This window comes from Anoplolepis gracilipes, chromosome 6, assembly GCF_047496725.1.
Source record: "Anoplolepis gracilipes chromosome 6, ASM4749672v1, whole genome shotgun sequence".
NCBI lineage: Eukaryota > Metazoa > Arthropoda > Insecta > Hymenoptera > Formicidae > Anoplolepis > Anoplolepis gracilipes.
The window spans coordinates 13,888,429-13,913,060 of record NC_132975.1 but is presented as its reverse complement, the minus strand read 5'-3'; the positions used below and the strand labels follow the sequence as shown (position 1 = coordinate 13,913,060).

At 30.9% G+C, this 24,632-nt stretch overlaps 2 protein-coding genes across 4 annotated transcripts; one reads left to right on the top strand and one right to left on the bottom strand.

Moving 5' to 3' along the window:
- Positions 1 to 424: 424 nt before the first annotated feature.
- Rap2l (Ras-associated protein 2-like) lies at positions 425 to 7,619 on the bottom strand. Its single transcript, XM_072894858.1, has one exon. It carries the CDS (start codon positions 6,728 to 6,730, stop codon positions 6,185 to 6,187), a length of 546 nt encoding a protein of 181 aa, XP_072750959.1. The 5' UTR covers positions 6,731 to 7,619; the 3' UTR covers positions 425 to 6,184.
- A 586-nt stretch (positions 7,620 to 8,205) lies between these two features.
- LOC140667136 (phospholipid scramblase 1) lies at positions 8,206 to 24,362 on the top strand. 3 transcript variants are annotated; one of them, XM_072894856.1, is made up of 8 exons: positions 8,206 to 8,570; positions 10,057 to 10,293; positions 16,598 to 16,785; positions 20,735 to 20,833; positions 21,323 to 21,540; positions 22,284 to 22,439; positions 23,207 to 23,368; positions 23,560 to 24,362. In XM_072894856.1, the coding sequence occupies exons 3-8, from the start codon at positions 16,683 to 16,685 to the stop codon at positions 23,587 to 23,589; spliced, it is 768 nt and encodes a 255-aa protein (XP_072750957.1). In that variant the 5' UTR covers positions 8,206 to 8,570; positions 10,057 to 10,293; positions 16,598 to 16,682; the 3' UTR covers positions 23,590 to 24,362. The 3 variants fall into 3 exon arrangements, with proteins under 3 accessions (XP_072750957.1, XP_072750955.1, XP_072750956.1); XM_072894854.1 differs by having other exon boundaries at positions 16,594 to 16,785; XM_072894855.1 differs by lacking the exon at positions 8,206 to 8,570 and adding an exon at positions 8,842 to 9,098 and having other exon boundaries at positions 16,594 to 16,785.
- Positions 24,363 to 24,632: the final 270 nt, after the last annotated feature.

Here is a 24,632-nt window from a genome sequence, read left to right as displayed (position 1 = left end):
TATTCTATCTTATTATACATTCGCGTAATTTAAGACATTTTTATTTTCTATAAAAAAACATATATTACTATAAATTTATTATTTACACGATATTTATTTATATTGATAAAAAAATTAGCATTTTTTTATTAGTTTAAAAATGATACCTTTTAACCAATGTACTGTAATAATATATTTTTAACATTTAATTTTTTTATCGTGTTAACAATAATATTTTAAAGTTTTTTTTTAATATTTTAATTTAATAATTGATTAGATCTTCTCCAGCATATTCAAGCTAATATTGACGATTTTTTCGCAAAAAGAACACTTGTCTTCCACACACGTGCCACGATTCTACCTCATGTGTATCTAATGAATATACGTAACGGGAATTGTTGCATTGATAATTAATTAATAAAATACACGTGAAAGAAATTCGAAATGAAATATAAAATGATTTTATTTTAAAACATATATGCGATCGTTATTTTAATCAAGAGTCTCTTTCTCCTTAAATTACAAACGACGTTAAATATTTTTATCATCATACAAATCGAATTATGATTACTCGTCTACTAAGTTCGACATTATTACAACAAAAATATTATGCTGCGCGAACGATTCGCATTTAAGAATAACTTAATTCGATTTTCTGTGAACAATTTGAGATTTGACATAACACACATTTAGGTGAAATTGCAATTTAAAGCAAAATCGATAAAAAAAAAACAAAATTAGAAGTAAACGCTATTTTTTTTTATCGCACACATGTCCAATCGGCATAGCAAGCTATCGATTTTAAAATTTCTAATATTATATTTGTACGATAGCGCCAAATGCCACTGTTACAACAATTAGTAAGTGGAAAAAAAGAAGAAACTTGCGAATAAAGAGAAAAATGTGCACCAATCTCAACTCCAAATTTAAATCTTTGTAAAATTAAAATCTATATTTCAATGGGCACAACTTTGGATCTGACTTTGATACTTTCGCAGCGAGAGAGGGAGAGAGAGAGAAAGAGAGAGGAAAACACTTTTAAGCTAAAAAAAAATATCTCGTCAATCGAGTAAAATAGAGAGAAAAAAATCGCGATAATCATTCTCTGGCCGAGAAATATTCGAAGAATGCAAATGCAACTGCGATTTATAAGTGCTTTGACTCATTCGTTTATGACTAGATTACCATGCTGGTACTTGAACGTAAAGGCCGGTTAAAACGATTACTTGATATCCGTTTAATTCAAAAATATATATCTTAAATATGTTTTTCGATCAAAAGTATTATTAAATAATTCGGATACAAGAAAGTAACTATTGACAGAAAATTTTTCTTTGTAGGAAAATACTTTTTATAATATTTTAAAATAATTATGAGAAGCAGAGACTCTTTGTGATCGGAAAAATCTCTATCTTTTATATAGGAAAAAAAACGAAAAAAGAATTAACGCAAAAAAAATGACTGCAAGGAAAAAAAACCTTACAAGAGTAATTATAACATTCTAGTTTCATCTGCCCATGTGGATGATTCCTCTACTTATAATTACAATAAAGCATTTTGCACAGCCGTGCACGAAAGAAAGAGACTGCACTTGGTCCTATTATGCACATTTTTCTTTTATTTCGCCATAAGAGATATTCACTTCTAAATATTTCATCTCCTCTGAAGTGTTTCAAGATAATTAGCTTTTATTATGTATACTTCGACTCGCTATATAATATATTTACAGATTCTTCACATTGTAAAAAATATATAACGTATTTCGTACTCAATATATCAGATACGCAGGTAGTAGTACTGAAAGGCCGATATACACATATCTAAATCGTGGTGTTTTTCCTGCTCTTTCTTTTTTTCTCTTTACCCCAATTATTAATTAATATATATTTATATATATATATATATGTGCGTGACCCAGTTGCATAACAAATGCGCACGTATCTCCAACTGTACGCGAATTGTTGCATTATACACATCTTTGTATATCGCATCTCGATTTTTCACGATATTTCTTCGACACGTAGGAAGATAATTGATTCGCCGATCGTGAAATAAAATTTGAAGGAAAGAGAAACAATTCTGGTCCTTAAGTATATGATATGCTGGCCGTCGCCAGGACTTCAACGCAATTCTTTTTCGACGCTCTTCTCCGCCGACGATAGCTCCCCAAATAAACATTATTTCATTATAATTGGAATAATTTGTTTGTTTTATTATAGATCAATCGTTTGCGATAAAAATTTTTAGATGCCGCTGTAGAAAAATAGCGCATGCAAATCTTGAGAGTTGGACGCGCGAGAGACACGTGGCACGGCTCTTTCACTTCTCATACATAAATATATAAATAGATTTTTCAAGTATATCAAATACTTGGTGAGCTATCTAGGCATACGACGGCCTGGTGCGTCCTTTGTGTTTTCGTGTTTATATGTATGTATTACATGTAAAACAAGGCGAAAAACGTAAGAAGTGTGCTACACAAGTTAGGTGATTTTAAAACGCTTTACAAAGAGGCCCTTCGATCGAAGCCAAGAAAAGGCTTCGATTATTGTTATTCGATATACAAAAGGTGCGGAGTTACGAGTTACGTGATCACACAGCGAGACTAAAAATTTTCCATGAGACTATGATAAAGTAATGGCTTAAAGCGAAACGTTCCGCTCCTTTTTTTTCTATCCTTTGTCTTTAGACTGTAAACCACAAGATAATTCGTGACCGCAGTTTCCGGCGCCGGCCTCGTTAATTTCTTTTTCTTTTTCTTTTTTTTTTTTTTTTTAACATACGAGACTCCGGAAAAAAAGAAAAAAAGAAGAGTACAGAGAGTGCCGTTCGAAGATTGTGCACCGACAGTGCTCTTTCACAATATTTAAAATTCCACACGTGTTCTCTTTCAAAGTATATGAACAATACCTCCTCCCAAAAATATCTAAGATCGATCTAACTACCAATCGTAGAAATACTGTACATCAGTTCATTCTTTTGTTTTTTTATTGTTTTTTTAGCTCCTAATTTTACCGCAATTACCCTTGAAAGTATCGGAAAATAGTATTGCGCGTATTGCGACGATTCAAACGATACATGCGTTAAAGTTATAAATTAGGATTTAATACGGAGGCTATACGCAAATTATAAATACATCGCAGAACCAAGATAATATCTCAGTAAAATCGGTGAAAAGATCTCGAATGATTCTCTTTCTATTTAACCCTCAGATGCAACAGTCTAGTAAAAGAAAAAAACTATTTGATTTATAATCGACAGATTCAAATTGAATGTCGTCAAAAGATAAGCTTGAAGCTTCTTTAAAAAATTAAATTTTAGAAGATAAAGATTTTCGATCTTGGAAGGCTTTGTAGACCTTTTTATATCATAAAAAATAAGAATAATTATTTCATGCATCCAAGGGTTAAATGACAATGCATCGAACTAAAGCATATGACTGTTGTTTATCGCCAGAAACGATATCTAACATCAGATAATACGATTGATCACACACGAGAAATATTACACACACTTTATCACTATTACAGTTACTCGTGAAATTGATCGAATGTTTTAGAACTTAAAGTTAAAAATTTATTGAAAGAGAGAGAGAGAGAGAGAAAAAAGATGTTAAAAAGAAATATAGAAAGAAATTTTTATCGCTTGTATTATGAAAAGGATGCAAACAATACATGTGCTATTTATCAATGAAATTGCAACCTAAAAAATATAGATAAAATTTACAAATATGTAACTACACGCACAATGTACAAAATATAATTATAAAATATAAAGAAAATTATATATAGTAAGTATACAAGAAAATATGATTATAAATATAATAAAATAAATTTTTTAATCACATATCTTCAAAACTTTTTCATGTTTTAATCTCTCTCAATGAAAACTAATTTTATATTTTTTATAAGTAAAATAATAAGTGTAATTTATAAAATTTTTAAAGTACTCGATCAATTTAACGAATTACAAAACGGAGAACCATTGTGTCCTAATTTCTTTTTACATGCATCAATTTTTTGCATTAACAAATTCAACGATATTTCATACAATAAGATTTATGGGTTTTTCTCTTTGAAAGCAATAAAAAGTATCGTAATTGCATTTCTGGATATTTTCAATTACATAATCATTTGATAATTTTGTAAATATCTTTAATGTTCTATTATTATTTAGAATTTTTTAATGAAATATAGATTCTGCAATTTTTCATGTAAAGAGATACATATATATTTCTAAAAAAAGAAATTAGAAATTCTGTTATTAGCTGTTATTATAGGGGTTCTGTTATTACGATACTTTTCACATTGACCTTATTATCAATAATATATAACTCGCATGTTATGTTTTGCAGTTGAAGGGATCAGTGCGAATTCCTGCGATTTTTATTAACTCTACTATGAATAAACTATTGTGCTCTGTGTCATTGGTGTGTAAGATCACTCGTTATAAGTCATCAATCCCATAGTTATCAGATCAACTGTGCAGTCTTGCAGTTTATGCAGTACAAACTGTTTTTTTTTTTTTTTTTTTTTTTACCGTACAAAGCTTACAAATTACGATTTAGATTGACATTATTACATTAATTAGCCTTACGAAACGTTCCTCTTAATTATTTCCATCATTGTGTCACAACAGTCTGTGATTTTCTTAAATTTTAATAAATCAAAGACAGTTTTTAACTTTCGGTCTTTAATTTATTAAAATTCAATTTTATAATCATACTATTACTTAGTTTGCTCTTTCGCGCATTAATAGACATTAAAGCAAAACCAAAATAAGATATTAGTATTTGCTACACAATGGATCACAAGATATCTCACAACATTTGGGTTATTCTTTCGTCATTACAGTGTCGCATATAAAACTTTATTCTTTTAATGTCTTTCTTTCTTGAGTGCAATAAAAGATTCAATGAACCACAACCGATATACAGGATGTCTGATCTCTAAAGAATATGTATTTTGAAATATTTTAAAAGGTGTTTCAGGAAGAAATTATTTAAAGAAAAGGCAAATATTACGATTAGAAGAATACTTCTCTAATTGAATAACTCATTTCTTTGAAATATCTTTGTTGTATTTTTCAAAATACAACAAAGACATTTCGGACGATTAAATTAGTTACACCCTGTACATTAATATCTCTAACAGCGTCTCGTACAAAAACATTTAGGTGATATCTCGTTCTCTTAATCAGCCTCCTTAGCTTAAATTAATACAGAATAATTGCACAGAGAAGAGTGTACTCTCAAAACCAAACCATTTTCATATCATCTTTTAATCAGATGGATTGTGTAACCTTCGCACTACTACTGCATGCAAATCATGCGATATATTACGTTAAACTTTTGCTCAAACTTAGCCCCCTTATCGCTGAATCTATCATCATACTATAACGATCGACCATCACAGTGATTCCTTCAAAGTCTGCGAGTATTTCTCCTTTTTTTTTTTTTCCTTAGCACAGCACCCAGTCTCAATTTATAAATCAGAACGCGAAACCTACACGCGACGATTTTATCTGAAATTGAGCAGAAAGCCGATATTGAGTTTGGTTTTACAGTTTTCAACACCTCTTTTTTCACGCGAGCGGAGTATTGGTCCTTTTGCCGAGGAAAAGCTACCTTTCGCTCGCTCTTTCTTTCCTTCTTAAACTAATATTATTTATATATATATATATGTATATATATTACAATAATATTACATACAATAATACTATATTCGCGTATAATAAAATATCTGTGTTTAACGGCCGCCGCTCGTCGGACGGTCTTCCGAATTAGAAAAGGAGAGAACCATAGTCCCCCGTTGAAAAATTCATACAACGTTCAACATAAGTTAGCCTTGGTAGATGCGCACATCTTGTAGAAATTTGCAGGTTGAAAAGATTTCCAAGGTTAAAGAGAGATTTTCAGAAGAAAGATCCTCCAGGACAACACGCCGATGAGGTCTGCCCAAAAGCCACTGTACACACTGCATCTTCCCTTGGCATATCCCTGCCTCTCCTTTAACGGATCAAAAAAGAGCCGCGAGGAGAAGTTTGAGGACAACCAGGACCAGGACCAGAGGAACGAAGCACGTCGATAAAGAGAAGAATGACGAGCTCTTCCTCGTAACACACTGTACACACTGTATTATGTTAGCCTTCACCTAGTTCGGTCCGCGGGTAAATAATCCAAACCGTTGGAGATTTTGATTAAGTATTAGAGGACGCTGCAGCAGCAGTAGGTCTTCTTCTCCTTCTCAGGGCTGAAGTTCATCTCCCGCACGATCTCGGCGAACATCTCGTTGACGTTTGTGCGATTCTTGGCACTCGCCTCGACGAACGGACAGCCCCAGAGTTGCGCGAGTTGGTGGCCCTCCTCGGTGCCGACCTCCCGCTGATGCTCCAGATCGAGTTTGTTCGCCACCAGTAGCACCGGCACGCGTTCGGTCCCCTTGACACGCGTAATAAGCTCCTTCATCGCCTTGATATCCTGGAAGGTCTGATGATTCGTCAGGCTGTAAACCACGACGAAGCCCTGGCCGTTTTTTATGTATAGATCGCGCATCGACGCGAACTGCTCGGTACCGGCGGTGTCGAGGATCTCGAGGACGCACGGCGAGTTGTCCACCTCGATTTCCTTGCGATAGAAATCCTCGATCGTCGGATCATATTTTTCCATGAAGCAGCCGGATACAAATTGCACGGTGAGCGCGCTCTTGCCCACCCCGCCCGAGCCGAGGACCACCACCTTGAACTCGCGCATCTCGTCGTCGCCGTCGGCTCCTCCGCGCCTCCTTCTACGCCGTCGCCTCCACCTCCTCTTGGACGTGTCCAGGACCGCGCCGGGGTGTGGAGTGCCGTTTCACCCGAGATAGGCAGAGGGACACACACGCGGAGAGACGGAGGGAAAAGAGAGAGAGAGAGAGAGAGAGAAAAAGAGACAGAGCGATAGATAGAGAAAGAGAATAAGAGAGACGGAATGAGACAGATTATCGCACCTTCTCTCCCAACACAGAGTACACACTTTAGCACTTCACCTACCCCAGCTAGGCTAAAGAAATGAGATTCCCCTTGACGTCGTTGTCGTTGTCGTTGTCGTCGTCCTCGTCCTCCCGTTCTTCCTCGCCTCGTCGCGACGACAATCCGCGCCCGTCCTCCTCCGTCCGGTCGCGAACAAAGGCATCGACGACGTTACGCAGAGTCGGAACTGTCGAGCGAGTAGCGGCGAGACGCGAGACGGATCACGCGAATCGAGAATCGACTTGCGCCGCCTCGTTGCAACACTGCCACGATATTATTACGGCGACGCGGCTACGCGAGGACATGACGACACCGGGACTCGACACCGCACGTTTTTATACGCAACTACGTACGCACGGTACACACTACGGACCGACGACGACACACAGGCTCTGCTCTGCTGCTCTGCTCAGTCTGCTCTTCCTCCTTTGCTCTTGGCTCTCGTTCGTTTGCCTGCCTCCTGCCTGTCCTCTCGCCTGTCTGTCTCTGTCTGTGCCTGTGCCCTGTGCCTGTCGTCTACCTCCTCTTCCTGCCTACCCTCCTCCTCCTCCGTCCCGTGTTTCTCTCGTTCAACCCAGCAGATCCGATTCTGACTTGCGCGACGCCATTTTATCACTGCTGCTAGACTTTTCTTCGAACGAACGTCACGTATTTGACGGTAGGCCATCGACTACGCACGTGTACTAGATGTCATAAATCACCTTTTCTTTTCTTCTCTCCTTTATTCCTTTATGCAGTATCGCGGATGTTGTCCGCGATGGAACCTCTATCTCTTTCGTACACGGTACGAATTTCTTATCGCAGAAATTTTTTTTACGCCATTACTTATAAATAATAATTCGGAATAATTTTTATTATATTATATATTTATTATTATAAAATTTCATGTTGTAAGATTAAGTATTTCATTAATGATTTTATTGTGATTGATATTATATTTTCAATATTAAAAGTGTTATCATCGTATGATTGATATGTCTGTCAAAAAAATAATTGATAAACAATACAATATCTTTTCTAAATCTGCTTCAGAGATTATTCTAAAAGAGAAGAAGATAAAAAAAAAAAAGTATTATGATAAAACAATGAGATAAAAAATGTTATGACTTTGCACTCTGTATTTTATGGAGAAAAGGTATAATAGACTTCAAGACGCATTTTCAGTGAAACGCGAGCTGATTGGTCGGCCTGAAATCCGATCAACTATGGCGTAACTGCCGAGAGTGATCGAATCGAAAAGTTTTGTTCTCTCCAGTTACACTTGTTATCATTTATTTCTTTTCTCTTTCGAAACACAGAACTAAATTAGATAAGTTAAACAAACTTCGTTTCAGCTATTTTACGTACACTAGTCATGTTTCCCCCGTTTTTCTCCTCGAGAAAAGATACATGTTTCATTCTACAAGTGTAGAACGAACAGTGTACGTAACAATAACATGTATCTTAGATCCGCGATCTCTATAGAAGCGAGGGAAACGATCGCGAGGGAGGAGTCACCCTCCACCACCGGATGCTAGTGTTACTCTCTCTTATCAGCCAGACAGCGCTATCCACGACCTTGTCAACTCGTAAGGAACACCCGAGTGAGTCGCATTTCACTGCATTTGTGTTGTAGAGTACGATGCAGCTGTACATGTCGATGTCGCGGATGCATTTACTTGCAATTCACCAGGGTTACGCAAAGTGTAAACAGTACCATGTATACTATGGTAGCCTCCAAAATAAATGAGAATTTGGAGCAAATCGATGTGCTCGTTGACGATAGATAATCAATAGAAGCCTACGGTACTTGAGATTCATAATTTATTAATATATATATATATATATATATATATATATATATACTATAGTTATAAATCTCTATCTAGTACTGTACACACTTCTATTGATTATCTATCGATTATATATAAACGGCACATTTGCGGAATGAACAGGTTGCTTGTTTCATTTAAAGAATTACACTATAGTATAATTTTCTAAATACTACTTGAAGCATTGTAAACTACAAGCATGGGAACATTATAACAATGAGCACTTTAATGACTAATTTGCACCATACAACTTGGGGTGCATCACAAATGAGTTGTGACTTAGAGCTTTGTGAAAATCGTGTAAGTTATTTCAATTTTAAGACAATTTTCTCTCTATGAAAATATAAATCTATTAAAGTAAAATGTAGAAATATTGTTATATATAATAATATATCTAATATAATTTTTATTATGTATATATTTAATAGACATAAATTGTATAATTTAATACAAATGAGAGAAATTTAAATTTTAAGACAATTTTCTTTCTATAAAAATATAAATCTATTAAAGTAAAATATAGAAATATTGTTATATATAATAATATATCTAATATAATTTTTAATTTCTATTAAAAGAATATAAAGCTATATTATAATATATATGTCACAAATTATGTATATATTTAATAGACATAAATTGTATAATTTAATACAAATGAGAGAAATTTAAATTTTAAGACAATTTTCTTTCTATGAAAATATAAATCTATTAAAGTAAAATATAGAAATATTGTTATATATAATAATATATCTAATATAATTTTTAATTTCTATTAAAAGAATATAAAACTATATTATAATATATATGTCACAAATTATGTATATATTTAATAGACATAAATTATATAATTTAATATAAATAAGAGAAATTTCTATCATCTTGTCTCTCATCTGTATCAAATGTCTTACTTCATCGATAAGTTTTTTGTATTATAGACTGATGTATTTTTAACCTAAGCGATTAATTTCTTCTCGTTTAGCATACCCAAATGGTCACCGAAATGACTGATTCATTTCTCGCATTACAAATGATTCCCGATGACGAATTCACGCTGACGAATAATATTCGTGATTATCAGCCGCGCGATAACGCAATAATGCTCGCGTTATCAAGAAAAAGAGAGAACGACATTAATATAACATTTTAATTAATGAGCCTTTTAATCTCTTTTTCATTCTTTCTCTCTGTCTTCCTGCTCCCTCCGTTCGCCTCCTCATTTTATTTATTCCATTTTAAAATGTTGAAAACGTAATAGATTGCAGGCTGAAACGAAATCCGACACGCCGCATGAGAATTGCTGCAGATCGACGTCTCGAAATAGGTCGACGAAAAATTGGCGGCGCTTAGAGGAAGTCGGGAAGTCGGGGAACACGCGGCGCGGTGCCGCAAGACGGGACTCGTTTCCCGTTGTCTCGTTGCCGATTGCCCGTTAGACCGTTCCGCCACCTGGATCCCCGTTTTCGAGACGTCCGTTCACGCGCCGTTCTTCCACGTGAGTACAAAGATCGTGCTTCTAATCGCAAACGCGCGAACAATACACGCACCATTGTGCGTAATTGCAACATGGCATTTTCGCATTATCCCCGATGATGAGCCACGAATTTCTATTGAATTTTCACGCGAGCGTGTTTAATATTGGAAATTTTTATCTGCGATACGCACAAATACATACAAATATATCCTAGTATTAGATATAATATTAATTATCCATTTCATTTATATTATTTTTATCTAGCTATTTAAGTGTGAAGAGATATTCTTATTAACTCGAAGCCAATGACGAATCTATCATTATCAAGACTTTTAAGGTTTTTAAAGATAGAACCTACTCTACGACTTATCGAGATCCGAGTTTATTGAATTATGTCGATTTTGAAAAGCTCTTGACCAGTGACGTGAATGCGTTATTGCGTGAAATTCTATCGCTGTTGATCAGGCACGAGCTTTAATTATACAAGTCACTTAGAATACATCGGTAAATACTGACGATAAATATAGAGCGCACCAAGGAGCACACGTTAAAGAGGCACTCTAGAGAGAGAGAGAGAGAACAACGTGTTTCTTCCTTTCATTCCATCTTTTCTTTCCGTAAAGCCGGAAGTGCACGTTATTATTGCACCTATCGTATATTATAGCTGTCGTGTGTTCTCTTAAGTTTATGTATGTGTATGCATACTTGCGCAGAATAATTTCTACATCACAAAAAACGAGTAGGTGCGATTGCAACTGCGCTTTCACATGACATTTTCATAGCGGTTAACTTTTTTTTTATTTTTGCAAGAACCATGTCTCTCGAAATGTCTCTCGGATCAGGTCAGTCGGAATAATCGTGACATTAAAATAATAGAGCGACGCGATATAAGGTACACTTTCATTCATAAATACTTCAAAATTTTTTAATCTTAGAACGCACTAATATAATTTTACTCAAATCACTACATTGTGTTATCTCACTTAAAGAGAGAAGAAAAATATTTATGTAGATGCATTTTTTATATGCATAATAAATTTTAAATTTAGAAAGAAATTAAAATTGAACATAGCTTAAAAAGTATTATTATTGTATATGTTATTAATTTTCTAAATTTTACAATCATACTTTGTTTTTAAACGCAGCCTTGTACGAGATAATTTTATTCTATTTTATTTCATTTTTGTTTCCCCATCTTTACAATTAGTATTACAGTTCTTGCAATCCATTTTGTGTAAAGAAAGTTTTAAATTACTTTGTAAAATAAAAACAAATACTTACAAGTAATAGTATATTTTAAAATTTAGATATTTACAATTAAAGAGAGGAAGGGAAGAATCGTTCGCTCGGGGCGGCGAAAAAACGAAGGGTCGATCCTGATCCGGTCCCGCGACCTTGCGGTATGCGAGACGCAGTCTCTCCTCGCACACATGAGAAACGGATGACATCATCATCGATGAAAGTGTACATAACTGAGCAATGCATCACACACTTTGCTCGGCCACTGTACACTAGTGATCGAAGCGCTTGCTTAACTCGAGATCTTTCTCTTTGCCCGAATAAGAAATATGTCGAAAACACGATATCTTCATAAACATCCAAACATTTCGGGGGTCCAAATATATTTTTTTAACTCAAAGTACGATAAGTTTAAAGTTGATCTTTTTTTAATTAAAAATTTGCAAGTAATTTAATTTATTGTTATAGTAATTCATCGTTTATTGCAAGCTCTCTTTTAATTACAGTGATTCATTAATTTAAATCTAATTATAAGTTTTTATTCTTTAATATAAAGCATCTTGCATGATCAAGAAGTTTTTAAACGTGATCTTTATTACAAATTTTCAAAATTGTTTAATGAATAATATTTTCCTTTATTTATCACTCTGTAATCATTTTTTTCGACAATCATATAAAGTTGCGGATTAATCGATCGCGTAAAATATAATTAAAATATAATTAAAATATAATACTTTGCGGCATATTTGTACGAGGATTACTTACATTTAGCAAATGTTAAAAAATGATTAAGAAGCATTCTTGACATTTGACTGCGTGTGACAGAGCTTTATCAGTCCCTCTATGATTCATAGATTGGGCGCATTCAGCAAATTCCCATTTCCGAGATGCAAAATTGCGATTCGTATCTCTCTTTCTTTCTCGTGGATTCCAATTACAGATACGCGCGAGGACATTATCGAAGCGTTCATTCATTGATAACGACTAGGTGAGGTAATATAATAGTTTACCAGGTCACATGTTACAATGACGATCGATAAACGCTTCGGAAAAGTTAAAGAGCAACTTTTAAGGAGAAACTGCATGGATCAGCTATATATCAAAAGTTAATCATACATAATAAATCTAATACATTTCGAGATTCATAAATTTAACATTACGCAATGCAGCCTTTTTACCCTTTTAAAATTAATAATTAATAATTAATTTGTAATTAAGATAAATATTTATCCTGCAGAATTAGAATTTTCATTTTTATAAATTTTTGTGTACAGTTACTATAAAATTTTCGTGATATAGTCACTATAAAAAAATTAGTTCTATATAAGATAATATTTCGAGATTAAATTATATTATTTTACAGGACAAATTTTTACTTTAATTCACAAATTAATTATTAATTTTAAAATATTTTCAAAGACTAAAAGTGTTTTACGCAACATCAAATTTATAAATCTCAAAATACATTAGATTTATTAACTTTTGACATATTAGATTATTTAGCTATCAATTGATCCGTGTTGTTCCTTTTTAAAAGCGACGGACGAAGCACTAGGCGATTGAATGATTTAGTTTGAAAAGGGCATGAGTCATACGAATCTTGAATCGACTGGTTTTTCGATATTCAAGGCATGTAATCGCGGTTTGGATTACGTAGGAGAAGACATGTGTCAATATGGAGCTAAAAGTGTTTGTTGAAATGACGCTTTAGTATAACAGTGAATGAAGTGAAAAGCATTGTTTCTGATATTGTTATTCTTAATTAGCACCATTTGTGTAGAGAATCGTTAGTCTTCGTATTATATTTATTTTAAACTATTATATATTTCATAAGCTTTCGTAAATTAGAAGAAAAAAAATTGTAAAAAGTTAGAATTAACAAAATTTAAAGTTTACAATATATTATATTATATATCGTGAATATATTACAGAACCACACACAATGGAACAATATTGATTAGACTCAGGTTTATTAAATCACAAAATGTAATTCAAAGAAATTATATTGCTGATTTAGACATTTTTAAAGAATTGAATGTTGCTTTAATACCTTAGTCGATAATTTGGCATTTCCATTCCATTCGAAAGTATTAAATACAAAGAGAATATTATATAAAGTACTAACTAGAAGATAAAATTTAGATCTCTCTTTTAGTATTTATTTGTATTTATATTATTTATATCTCTCTTATATCTATATCTTATACTATCTTTTTTATCTTGTATTATTTGGACTTTATATCTCTTTTTTTTTTTTTTTTTTTTTTAAAAAAAGTTAGAATTTATAAAATTTATTGAAAAGTATATATATATAAGATTTTAAATTATATATATTTTAAGTTTTTTTAGAGATAAATCCCGAATTCTTTAAATTGCAAATTCTAAATTATATATATAGACGGTAAAAAACATTTTGTATTTTTGTTGAAATTTTCTTGTGTAAAAATTTTTGTGTTACATTTTTAACATACTCTTATGTCAATATAACATACTGTTGTTATGTTATTTTAACTTTTCTGCATTGAGTTAATATTCACGGTTTCTAAGAGTTAAAACAACACAATTAACAAGTAAATCTTACACTAATTCACATTTTTTACATATTATTTGTGTTTGCCTTCTGTGAAATTAACATTAAAATTAGAGTGGATAAATTGGGACACGAGAAATATGTATTAAATTTAACACAAAATTTTTTATCGTACATAATTCAGGATATATCTCTAAAAAGGCTTTAAATATGTATAATTTAAAATCTTATCAACTCAAATAGCTCTCCGGAAATCACGGTCGAGTCAGATATTGATTTTTAAATATGGTTGACACACTGCACAAGTTTCGATTGCAGGCGCATGACACCTTGTAAAAAATGATAGTGATAAAAAAATCATCGAGGCCATACACGCGTACATACACACACATATGAAATGAATATCGAACGAGGAAATCGTCAATTGGGCTTTATAAAAACCTTTATTCAAGGCTGTTAAAAAGTAGTACGATCCGATATACTGCTCACGTAGGGTACGTCCAATGACGGAGGCGACCTGGCGATTTCGTCTTGCTCCAGCGATTCGCGAGATGCAACGGAATTCCGTTATGATTCCGGTGCAAAAATAGTGTCTCAAATAAAAATAAGAGATTCTTGTACGTCACAGTTTTTCCCGCACCTTGTGTGCTTATAAAATACTTTACTTAATTTCACAATTCATTTATTTTCACGTATATAAATTTTTCTGCTTAATACATGTGTGAGAGATAATTTATAATGAAATGAATAATTTTATTTTTATATAAAAATTTAGATTACACACACACACACACACACACGACATATATAATATATAATATAGATATATTTACATGTAATTCTAAATAATAATATATAATATAAAAATATTTTAATAAAATTATAATATATAAAATATTAATAAAATTATATAAACTTTAATACATTACTTTGACGAGTTTCAAATAAATTCTTTGACGCATTGAATAGTAAACAATTAATTAAGGAAGGTATTACAGACTAAATTCTTGATAATTCTGTAAGACAAAGTATCGATAACGGTTATAAAAGTATTTAATCGTCCATTTTAAACGTTTTATCTCTGATTGCCTTCCGGAAATTTCACAATAATCAATGTTAAAGCGAATTAATCTTATATAACAAGTTGACGATTGTATTTTTAAATGAAAAGTCACGATTGATTGATTCACAAGAATGTGATGCAACCGATCTTGTAAAAGTGCAATTAAATATATTTTAATATTTGAATTTTATATTCGACAAATTTCCTTGTTTTGAATATTTTTACGCCCTTAAATCTTAATATTTGGCGTACATGTATTATAAAAATATTAATTTCTACAAAGATATCAGAAATGTGTCCTTCTTACATATTGTATATTAAGAATAGATATTAAATGTGAATCTAAAAATATGCTGTGATTGATATACATATGTAATAGATTTCTTTTCTGAAACATTCTACATATAATCCCAAGATTCCCTATTAATTATTTCTCCGAATTATGCATAATAAAAATTCCAAATTAAGGAGAGTAACGAGAAGATAGAAGTCACTCATCTTTTTCGTAGAATCGTTTAAATAAAAATGCTTATTTTTTACGATGGAATTCTCTGTCTCTGTGTGTAAATAATTAAATAAGTCTTCCAAAAACAGCATTCTCATTGTCAGTGACTGTGCCGCTACCGATTTAGGCATAATAAATCGCGGAACAAAGGATGGTTATCAATGACGAGAGAGAAAGTTTTATCAACGACGCGTGAGATCTTGTTGCTTCTGTACAATCTATATATGCATTCGTATTCATATACATATATATATATATATATATATATATAAATGCGTTACAATGACCTTTAAGAGGCGAATATCGCGAACGGCAGGGACGATGACCTAACAATTTCAACAACGTAAACAGTATCGCGTACATATGCAAGCGAGTATCGTACGTGAATAAGCAGCCTCCGTCATCGGTTGACTTGTTCAGGAACTAATATTCTTGATGGATTTTCTCCGTCGGTAGAAGAGATGCAAATGTATCAATTTTTTTACATTTTTTCTTATTTAGAATAGAAAATTTTATTTTCCAAGTATTTGCACAATTACAAAGCCAGTTAAAATTCTTTATAGGAAGCTGTTACAAACTCTGTCTAAAATTTAGACTATCAAAGTCGTGAAAAATCTATATGTACATTGTTAATTTAATATAAATTGATTCAAGCATTCTGATTTGAAAAAAATATTTAAATCCGTTTTATTAATAATTTACATTATTAAATGATTATATTTAATTTGTATCCTGCATCTAAAAGGATAGAAATTAGATGAAAATATATTCCTGCGTGAAATAATTATTTTTAAAATATTTCCTTATTGAATAATTTTTCATATCTTATATTCTTTTTATCTTTTAAAATATTGTCTTTTAGATGCTTTGGATAATATAATATCTATATTTTGTTTCATAACATATTTGTTTCTAAATTACACACATATATATATATATATATATTTATCTTTTCTTCGAATTTCCAAATAATTTTCTTTTCAGATAGTGCAGTCCGTAAGCCTGCTGGACGATTTGAAAAGTTTTGTTTGCTTTACACGCGGAAGAAACGAGGGTGAGCCGGAAAAAGAAGAATGGATCAAAAGTATCCAGCACCGTATCCCCCGTTGTCGGGGATAGGAATGCCGTCGGTTGCAACAGCACCACCGCAATCAAATGTGCCAGTACTATCGCCAGGTAAAAACCAAAACTAAACTATTCTTTATTGTCATGTAAGAACCAGATTATTCTTAATGTCCAAGACTTTTTTTCCAAGGTTTCGAAATTCGAGTTAAGCCTAAGTAGGTGCTAGAAAATGACACCTACAGTCATAATCTACAGATGCACTTTATTTTATGATTTCTCCCGTGCTGGAGTCAAGCCCAAGATTTATATAGGATTTAATTAAATCGTAGGATGATTTTATTAAATCGTTCGAAGAATATATTTCAGTCAGTTGATTTCGATTAGATTAGATTCTACATTATATATATAATTCCGAATACACAGTAGACAAGGGAATGGAACTCTTCCTCACTTAACTCGCTAATATTTAGGGTCAACCATGACGGCGGTAGTTAATTTAGCCTGATTATCGCGTTTCTCTGCTCTTTTCTCGTCTCTTGCTCGAATCTAGATACAGAAGAAAATTTAGTTGATCCGGCAATTCTTCGTATTTCGTAGGAGTCGCTTAACAGGATTAGCATTTCCTGGCGGATCGTAGCTAATTAGTGTAAAATAGAATCCTTTGAATTCTTAAAACGTTAACTTTAAGGAGCTAGTTATCTATTTATTACAATTAGCATCGTTTTAAATTTGATTAAGCAATTTAAGTAATTATTATCATCGACCGATTTCTGTCTTTATATTTTTTAGCTCTCTCATTCGATTGCATTAAAAAACGAAAAGAATGGATAAGAAAATTTTATAATTAGTTAATATAATTTTTTTTATAATAATCAAGGAACATTTATTTAAAAACTTACTTTTTCGAATACATCGAGTTATATATACCTTCGCTATAAAGGTATGTTGTGACAGTTTTATCGCCAGCTGCAAATTACAGCTGTCTAATTTATCCACGATGTTGAATACAATTTTGGACGAATATTTTTTTAGACAATATTATCTTAAACAAATGCTGTTATCACACTTTATATACCTTACGTTCTTTTAAAATCATAATTTAATTACACTCATTACTTATATATAAAATTATAATGTATTAATAATTACACGTGTGTTATGAAACAAAATATAGATATTATATTAGATATCTAAAAGATAATATTTTAAAAGCTAAAAAGAATATAAGACATAAAAACTTATTCAATAAGGAAATATTTTAAAAATAATTATTTCACGCAGGGAAATATTTTAATCCAATTTCTATTCTTTTAGATGCATAATACAAATTAAATATAATCATTTAATAATGCAAATTATTAATAAAAATTATAATGTATTAATATATATTTTAATTTAAAATGTAATATATATTTTATGTTTTTATACATATATATATTGAAATATTTGTATCTTTACAAATTATATCCGTATATTATTTTTAATTAAAGAGTACATAATAGTATTAATTGTAAACGCTATTATCACGGAACGTATTTGTCTCATGATTGCCCTTAATTACAGTATTCATGATAAGAGGACATTCGTGACCTCCATCGGCAATCTCTTAATCCAGATATTGTGTGATTGCGGTTTACCACGTGAAATTCGAGCATTATACACTGTCATGTCTCGATCATGCGGTCCGGAGTAGAAGTACGATCCGTACGGACGGTGTACCGCGTAATAGTTAGCCATCGTTTACCGAGAGCGATGATCAGTATAAAGTAGATAATGGTCGTCTGCCTTGTGTTGGTTGTCGCGTATCATCAGACCGTCGTATTCGTCGTAACTGAAACGACGACACTGAACTTTTCGGCCTTCGGGTATATTATATTCCCCTTGCCGCGCGTGTTGTTGTGCTCTTGACAATAAGATAAAAAGATAATTCCGTATGTTTGAATTGTGGAATAGTCTGATAAGCAACAACACAGTCGTCCGACGCTACCAGTATATTGTTTGCATTTTACCTGTTTGGTTGTGATCGAAAGGACAGGAAAAAAAAAGTGGAAAAAAAGCCAAAATAATAACGAGACCGATTATGTTATGAATCGCTAGAATTTTCTAGTTAACGAAAAATTGTTTTATAATTAAATAAATTTTAAATTTTTTGCTCTGAATCGCAATAATCGGAAAAATATCCCGTCTTGTAGATCTCCGCGACGTAGCTCGGGTGACGCGTGTTATTTTCCGTGTATTTATCTTTTAAATGATAAATGAAAAAAATCAAAAAATAGAAAAAAACTTGGAAAAGTTTTATCTCCTGCGCGTCTTGATGAGGGTGGAGAAGGCTATAAAGTAATGTCTGATAAGTCGCAAATGTTGCTGGGAGATGTCTCGGATCGGAGTAACAATTATTTTCGCGAGATTATAATAATCGCGATTCAGAATAATGGATGACAGTGGCAAGGATTTCGGAAAATGATCTTAATCGCGAGTTCTAAATTGAGAGTGTAAAAACATTAAAAGTGAAAAGAAACTGTGGCCAGAGTTTAACACAAAAAAGATCTGAAATCTAGTTATAATAGAAACAAATAATAGTGGCAAGAATCTTGAGTGAAAGTTTCTAAAGTTACTGACGTTGTATTAAATCAGTGATTTTTAATAGATTTTTAATAATTTAAAGATAAATAATGTTATTTTAGATAATTAAATCTTGCGCTCGATCTTTGACTATACATAGTGTCCATTGATAAAAATTGTGTGATAATGGTGACAATTCGACACGATAATAAAACTTCAATAATAATAATGATAATAGGTAGATATTTCGATTTTGATAAGTAAATATGCGACGTCCTACGATGGAATCTGAATACTTTGAATCTTCATGGAAAGTCAAAGTAGAATGGATTCGTAGACGGTTGAGAACTGTCTTTCAAAACACAATGGCACGATATTACAAGTCCAAGAGGAAGGGCTACAGTAGATTTCTTACGGAAGAGGAACAGAGGTGCAGGATTTTTTCATGCAAACACGTTTTTTTCATGCACACGTATTTCGCGATTTATTGCGCTTATCGCGGATCACTTTATGGCTGGATTCCACAAAGCGCATATGTGCGCATGAATCTATAGTATATGTAACGTGTATTATAGTTAAATGCATATGCGCTTTACGGAACCCAGCTGTACACATATGCTCAAAGATGTGCAAAGTGGATGTCCAAACCCATTTGAAATAAAAAATGTAAAACACAAAATGGTTTTTAAACGTCAATGTAAAATAGGAAATTTAAAATAGGCATAAATGGTTTGTTAATATTCATATTTGTATATTTATTTTATATTTATATTTGTGTATAATTAAATTCTTATTTTTCTTGTTTTCTATATTTCTTACTAAATTATTTATTAGATTAGATCTTACTATTCTTATTTTTTACGTAAAATTGTATCTGCATTCTGACATTATTGCATATACATTGCACGAATGGCAATAGCTATGCATACGATGACTAAATGTCTTGATTTATTGATATTTAAAATTATTATTAATATCTTTGATTAATTTTTGCGTTTGTAAGAAGAATGCATTTGAAATAAAAAATAAACAAATATTGAAAACTATTTGCGTCTAATTGTAAAATGATTTTTCAAAATAAGTATTTTAAATGCAAAATACGCATTTTACATTTTGTATTTCCATTTTAAATGCATCTATTTCAAATAATGCATTCGTATACATGTTATTTCAATCAATAACAATTAATCTCATTATTTGAATAAAACTCATAAATCTATCAAAAATATTATTAATTTCTTTATCATTTTATTTATTTAATTTGATAAAGAATATTTATTTATTTAATTTGATAAAGAATAATTATAAATTATATACAGATATAATATGATTTTATTAATTTATTTGTTACACACGTAATGACCAATTTTGATAGGATTATATGTATATTTATACATTTGTTGGATCTTAAAAAAAATGTATACCAAGTATAGTTATTTACGAATAATAAATGGTAGGTTGAATTAACGTCATCGCTTATCGAGCGTCGCTCTTTCAGGTGGCTGGCTGCCGCCGAGTACGACATATCCACCCGGCTTGCAATACCTTATGGACCTTGATTACCTTTTCGTGAACCAGAAAATTGAGTTGCTTCAAGGTGAGCACTTTATCGAGATATAAAAATAAAATGTTCCTCTTTGCGAGTGCGAGTACATGTTTCGAGATCCGCGAAGCTCGAGAAAAGTATCATTCACAATTTTATTCTTCAAGCAAACGGAACCACACGTACCTTTATTTCTCAATAATAACATATTTTTAAGTATACATTATATAGCTACAAAATTAATTACTGCATAATTAATATAAATAATTATTATATGTACAGTTGAATTGTTATATTTTCATTTTGACAAAAGACATTGAGAAAAATACTTATGAAGAATTATATTAATTATAATACAATCACGGTGTTAAATAACAATAATATCTTATTTTTTAATCATTTATTGTCAGTGAAAAAAACGCATTTTTAATTATATTATGTATTACATGTTACATTTTACGATATATTATTTATTATTATTTATTATTATTTATTTATTATATTATACATACATTTGACGTGTTACATTTCTTCGGATGGCAGCTTTTACCGGGTGGGAGACTAAGAATAGGTACGCTGTTACGGACATCCGTGGCGAAGCAGTGTTTTACATTGCCGAAGAATCGAGCATCTGCTCGCGATTGTGTTTGGGCAAGTACCGTTCCTGCGAATTCAGTGTCTACGATCGAGATCGGCGGGAGGTCCTCCGTATGATTCGTCCCTACAGATGCGACAGTTGTTGCTGTCCCTGTTATCTACAGGTAGCTTAATTTATGTATTTTCTCCACTGCATCTATTATTTCTACAGAGAGTGTTCCAGAAAAAATAATTGCAGATTTTCAGCTTTGCATTTCTAAGAACAAGTTAAGATCAAGATCTTATCTCTCAATAAAGAATCAACTGATTTAGCATTTATAATAATCAGTTTAAAACTTTGGATTATATTAGAATGCAATTACAATCATGTTCTTATAATTTTTGCGGCAACAGTAATATTTATTAAAGAAAGAAAAAAATTCGAGTGTTATTTGTACAAATTTATTGATAGCTCTTGAGATTTATTTTTAAAATTTATATTTAATCCTAAAGTATAAATAATGGGAAGGGAATAATTGGGAAAAAGGTAATATTAGAGATAACAATAATAACGAGTTTAAAAGCAAGATTTAGAAGCGAAATGAGAACTACTGGCTTGAGTATGCCAAAGTTTCTTCACACGTGCAAGCCATCTGCCAGCTTTACCTTTGACAAAAGTTTGCTCGCACTACTAAAAGATCCGATCAATATGTTCTAAAGAGAAAACGACAATGTCGATTTTCTATTTAATCTTAATAATTATATTTGAAATAAAGAAAACTTCAGATTATCAATGTTTAAAACTTACTATAATATTTAAATTAAAAAAATAATAATTAATTAATTTTTTTTATTGTAAACGTTTAGTTAATAGATGACTGAAATTATCTTGGAAGCGTATTTCGAAAGTAATAATAAATAATTGCAGGTTTTAGAAATTTATTCTGGAAATACTCTGCTAGGCAGTGTTACTCAAGAATGGAGTTTTTGGCAACCAATATTCTATATTCGCGATGCATCCGGCCAGCCGGTACTAATGATAAAGGGACCAATTATACGTTTCTGCATTGACGTAAATTTTAAGGTATTACAACGTTTCAAAGTTCAAGTTTATATTATTTTATCCTCTTGTATTGTCACGAAAATTATAATTAATCGTTAACTCTATTTTTATTTCTTTTTGTATCATTAATAACTATAATTTTTATTAATAAAAATAATAAATAATGTAGAATAATAGAAATAATGAATGATTTGTAATTTTAAGTAATAATGATATTTAACTAAATTCAAAGGATAATTTTAGTTTTTTTCTTTGATTCTCTTTATAATATATAATTACAATTAACTAAAATATACATAATTAAGTAAATAAATATTAATATAGAAGAACATTAATATTAAATATATTATGAGAAATTTATGTAATCTAATAATAAATGAATAATAACGATAATGAATTAATGTTAATTAATATAATTAATCTATACAATATATAAATTATATTTTAAAAAATTATTAATTTTATTTAAATTCTATTTAAAATTTAATTTTAAAAAATAGTATGGTAACAATTGACATCATACTATTTATTTATTCACAAAATATCGGATAGCGAAAATTCATTACTTTTATTTATTAACTTAATTATATTTTATTATTATTCTTTTATATGATGAAATAGTTTTTCTTTTCTAAAACTAAGAGTTAAAAAATTTTTTAAATTCATAGTTCCAAGATTTTTGCAATAATGAATGATAAGGAATTTGACGAGTATTTAATTATAGTGTCTGTGACTAGAATGCACAAAAAAATAGATTAAAAGATCCTCGAATCTGATTAAATCTGCAGGTCAAATCCATGGATGAGAAGCATCGTGTCGGTATAATTCAGAAGCAATGGGGTGGTTTTGGTCGAGAGTTTTTTACCGTTTCCGATATGTTTGGCATTAACTTCCCACGCGATCTCGACGTAAAGATAAAGGCTGTGTTGCTGGGAGCGTGTCTTCTTGTAGTGAGTATCATTTAGAATATCATAAACGATTAATTATTTGAAAGAAAAATATATAAAAGGGGAAAATCACATTAAAAAATATTAAAATTAGATAGTAATATATAAATACGATATAATTATGTTTTATATATATGTATAATTTTAATATCTAACATACAACATATCCATTATAATATTCTTCGATGTTTCAGGACTTCATGTACTTCGAAGATCCACAATGAACAATCTATTTTAATATATTTTTCTATATCGATATATTTAAGAGAAAAATAAAATGCTAGCTGCCTATTTAGCTCATACCTATACCCGTAAAAGATGTTTTACGCATGATGAAAATGTGCGCACTCAGGGTAGAATCTTACCAATTATGAGCTGTGAGATTAGCTACATACGCTATATAGCTAATCTATTTTTTAATGACTTTATAAATATATATGCATATAAACTTTACTATTTTTATATATAACGAAAATATGTGTAAATACATTTTTAACATCAAATTTATATTATACTTGCGAAAATGTGATCAAACTTGTGTTCGTTGCTGAAAATACTGAGTTCGATCTTGAGAAGCTCTCTATTTTTTATGGAAACATGATAATCATCTGTGACCATTTAAATAATTACTCATTTAATTCACTATATAATATCTACCTTTCTTTAATCTAAGTTGTCTTCCGAAGATTGAATAACGATAATGATGAATAGTAAAAAATTCTATATTAATAAATAGCAATTTTTATTCACTGTAAGAATAATTGAACATAATTGGGCTCTACTAATTTGCCGAATGTAGTGTTGATTTATGTAAATAGTTTGATTGCTGGCTATGTAATATTTATCAATACAAATATAATGATTCGTATTATCTATTTTATATAGAATGTTAAAAATTAATATATAAAATGCAAATGTTTAAATTTCATATAATAATAATAATATATATATTTACATCAATGTAATCTCGTAAATTTGACGAAAATATTTTCTTACTATTAACAAAATAAACTATGCATAATATAATCAAATTGTAAAAATTGTAAGAAAAGCATATGTTTGTGTTTGATCCAAATAAAATTTATATTGAATAAATAAATTCATGTGTGTGTGTATATATATATATATATATAATATATATATATATATATATATATATATATATATATACACACACACACACATACATATATATACTTTTTTATGCACATGTTTGCTTATATTACTAAAATATGATCCTCAATGTAGAAATATTAACTTTATAATA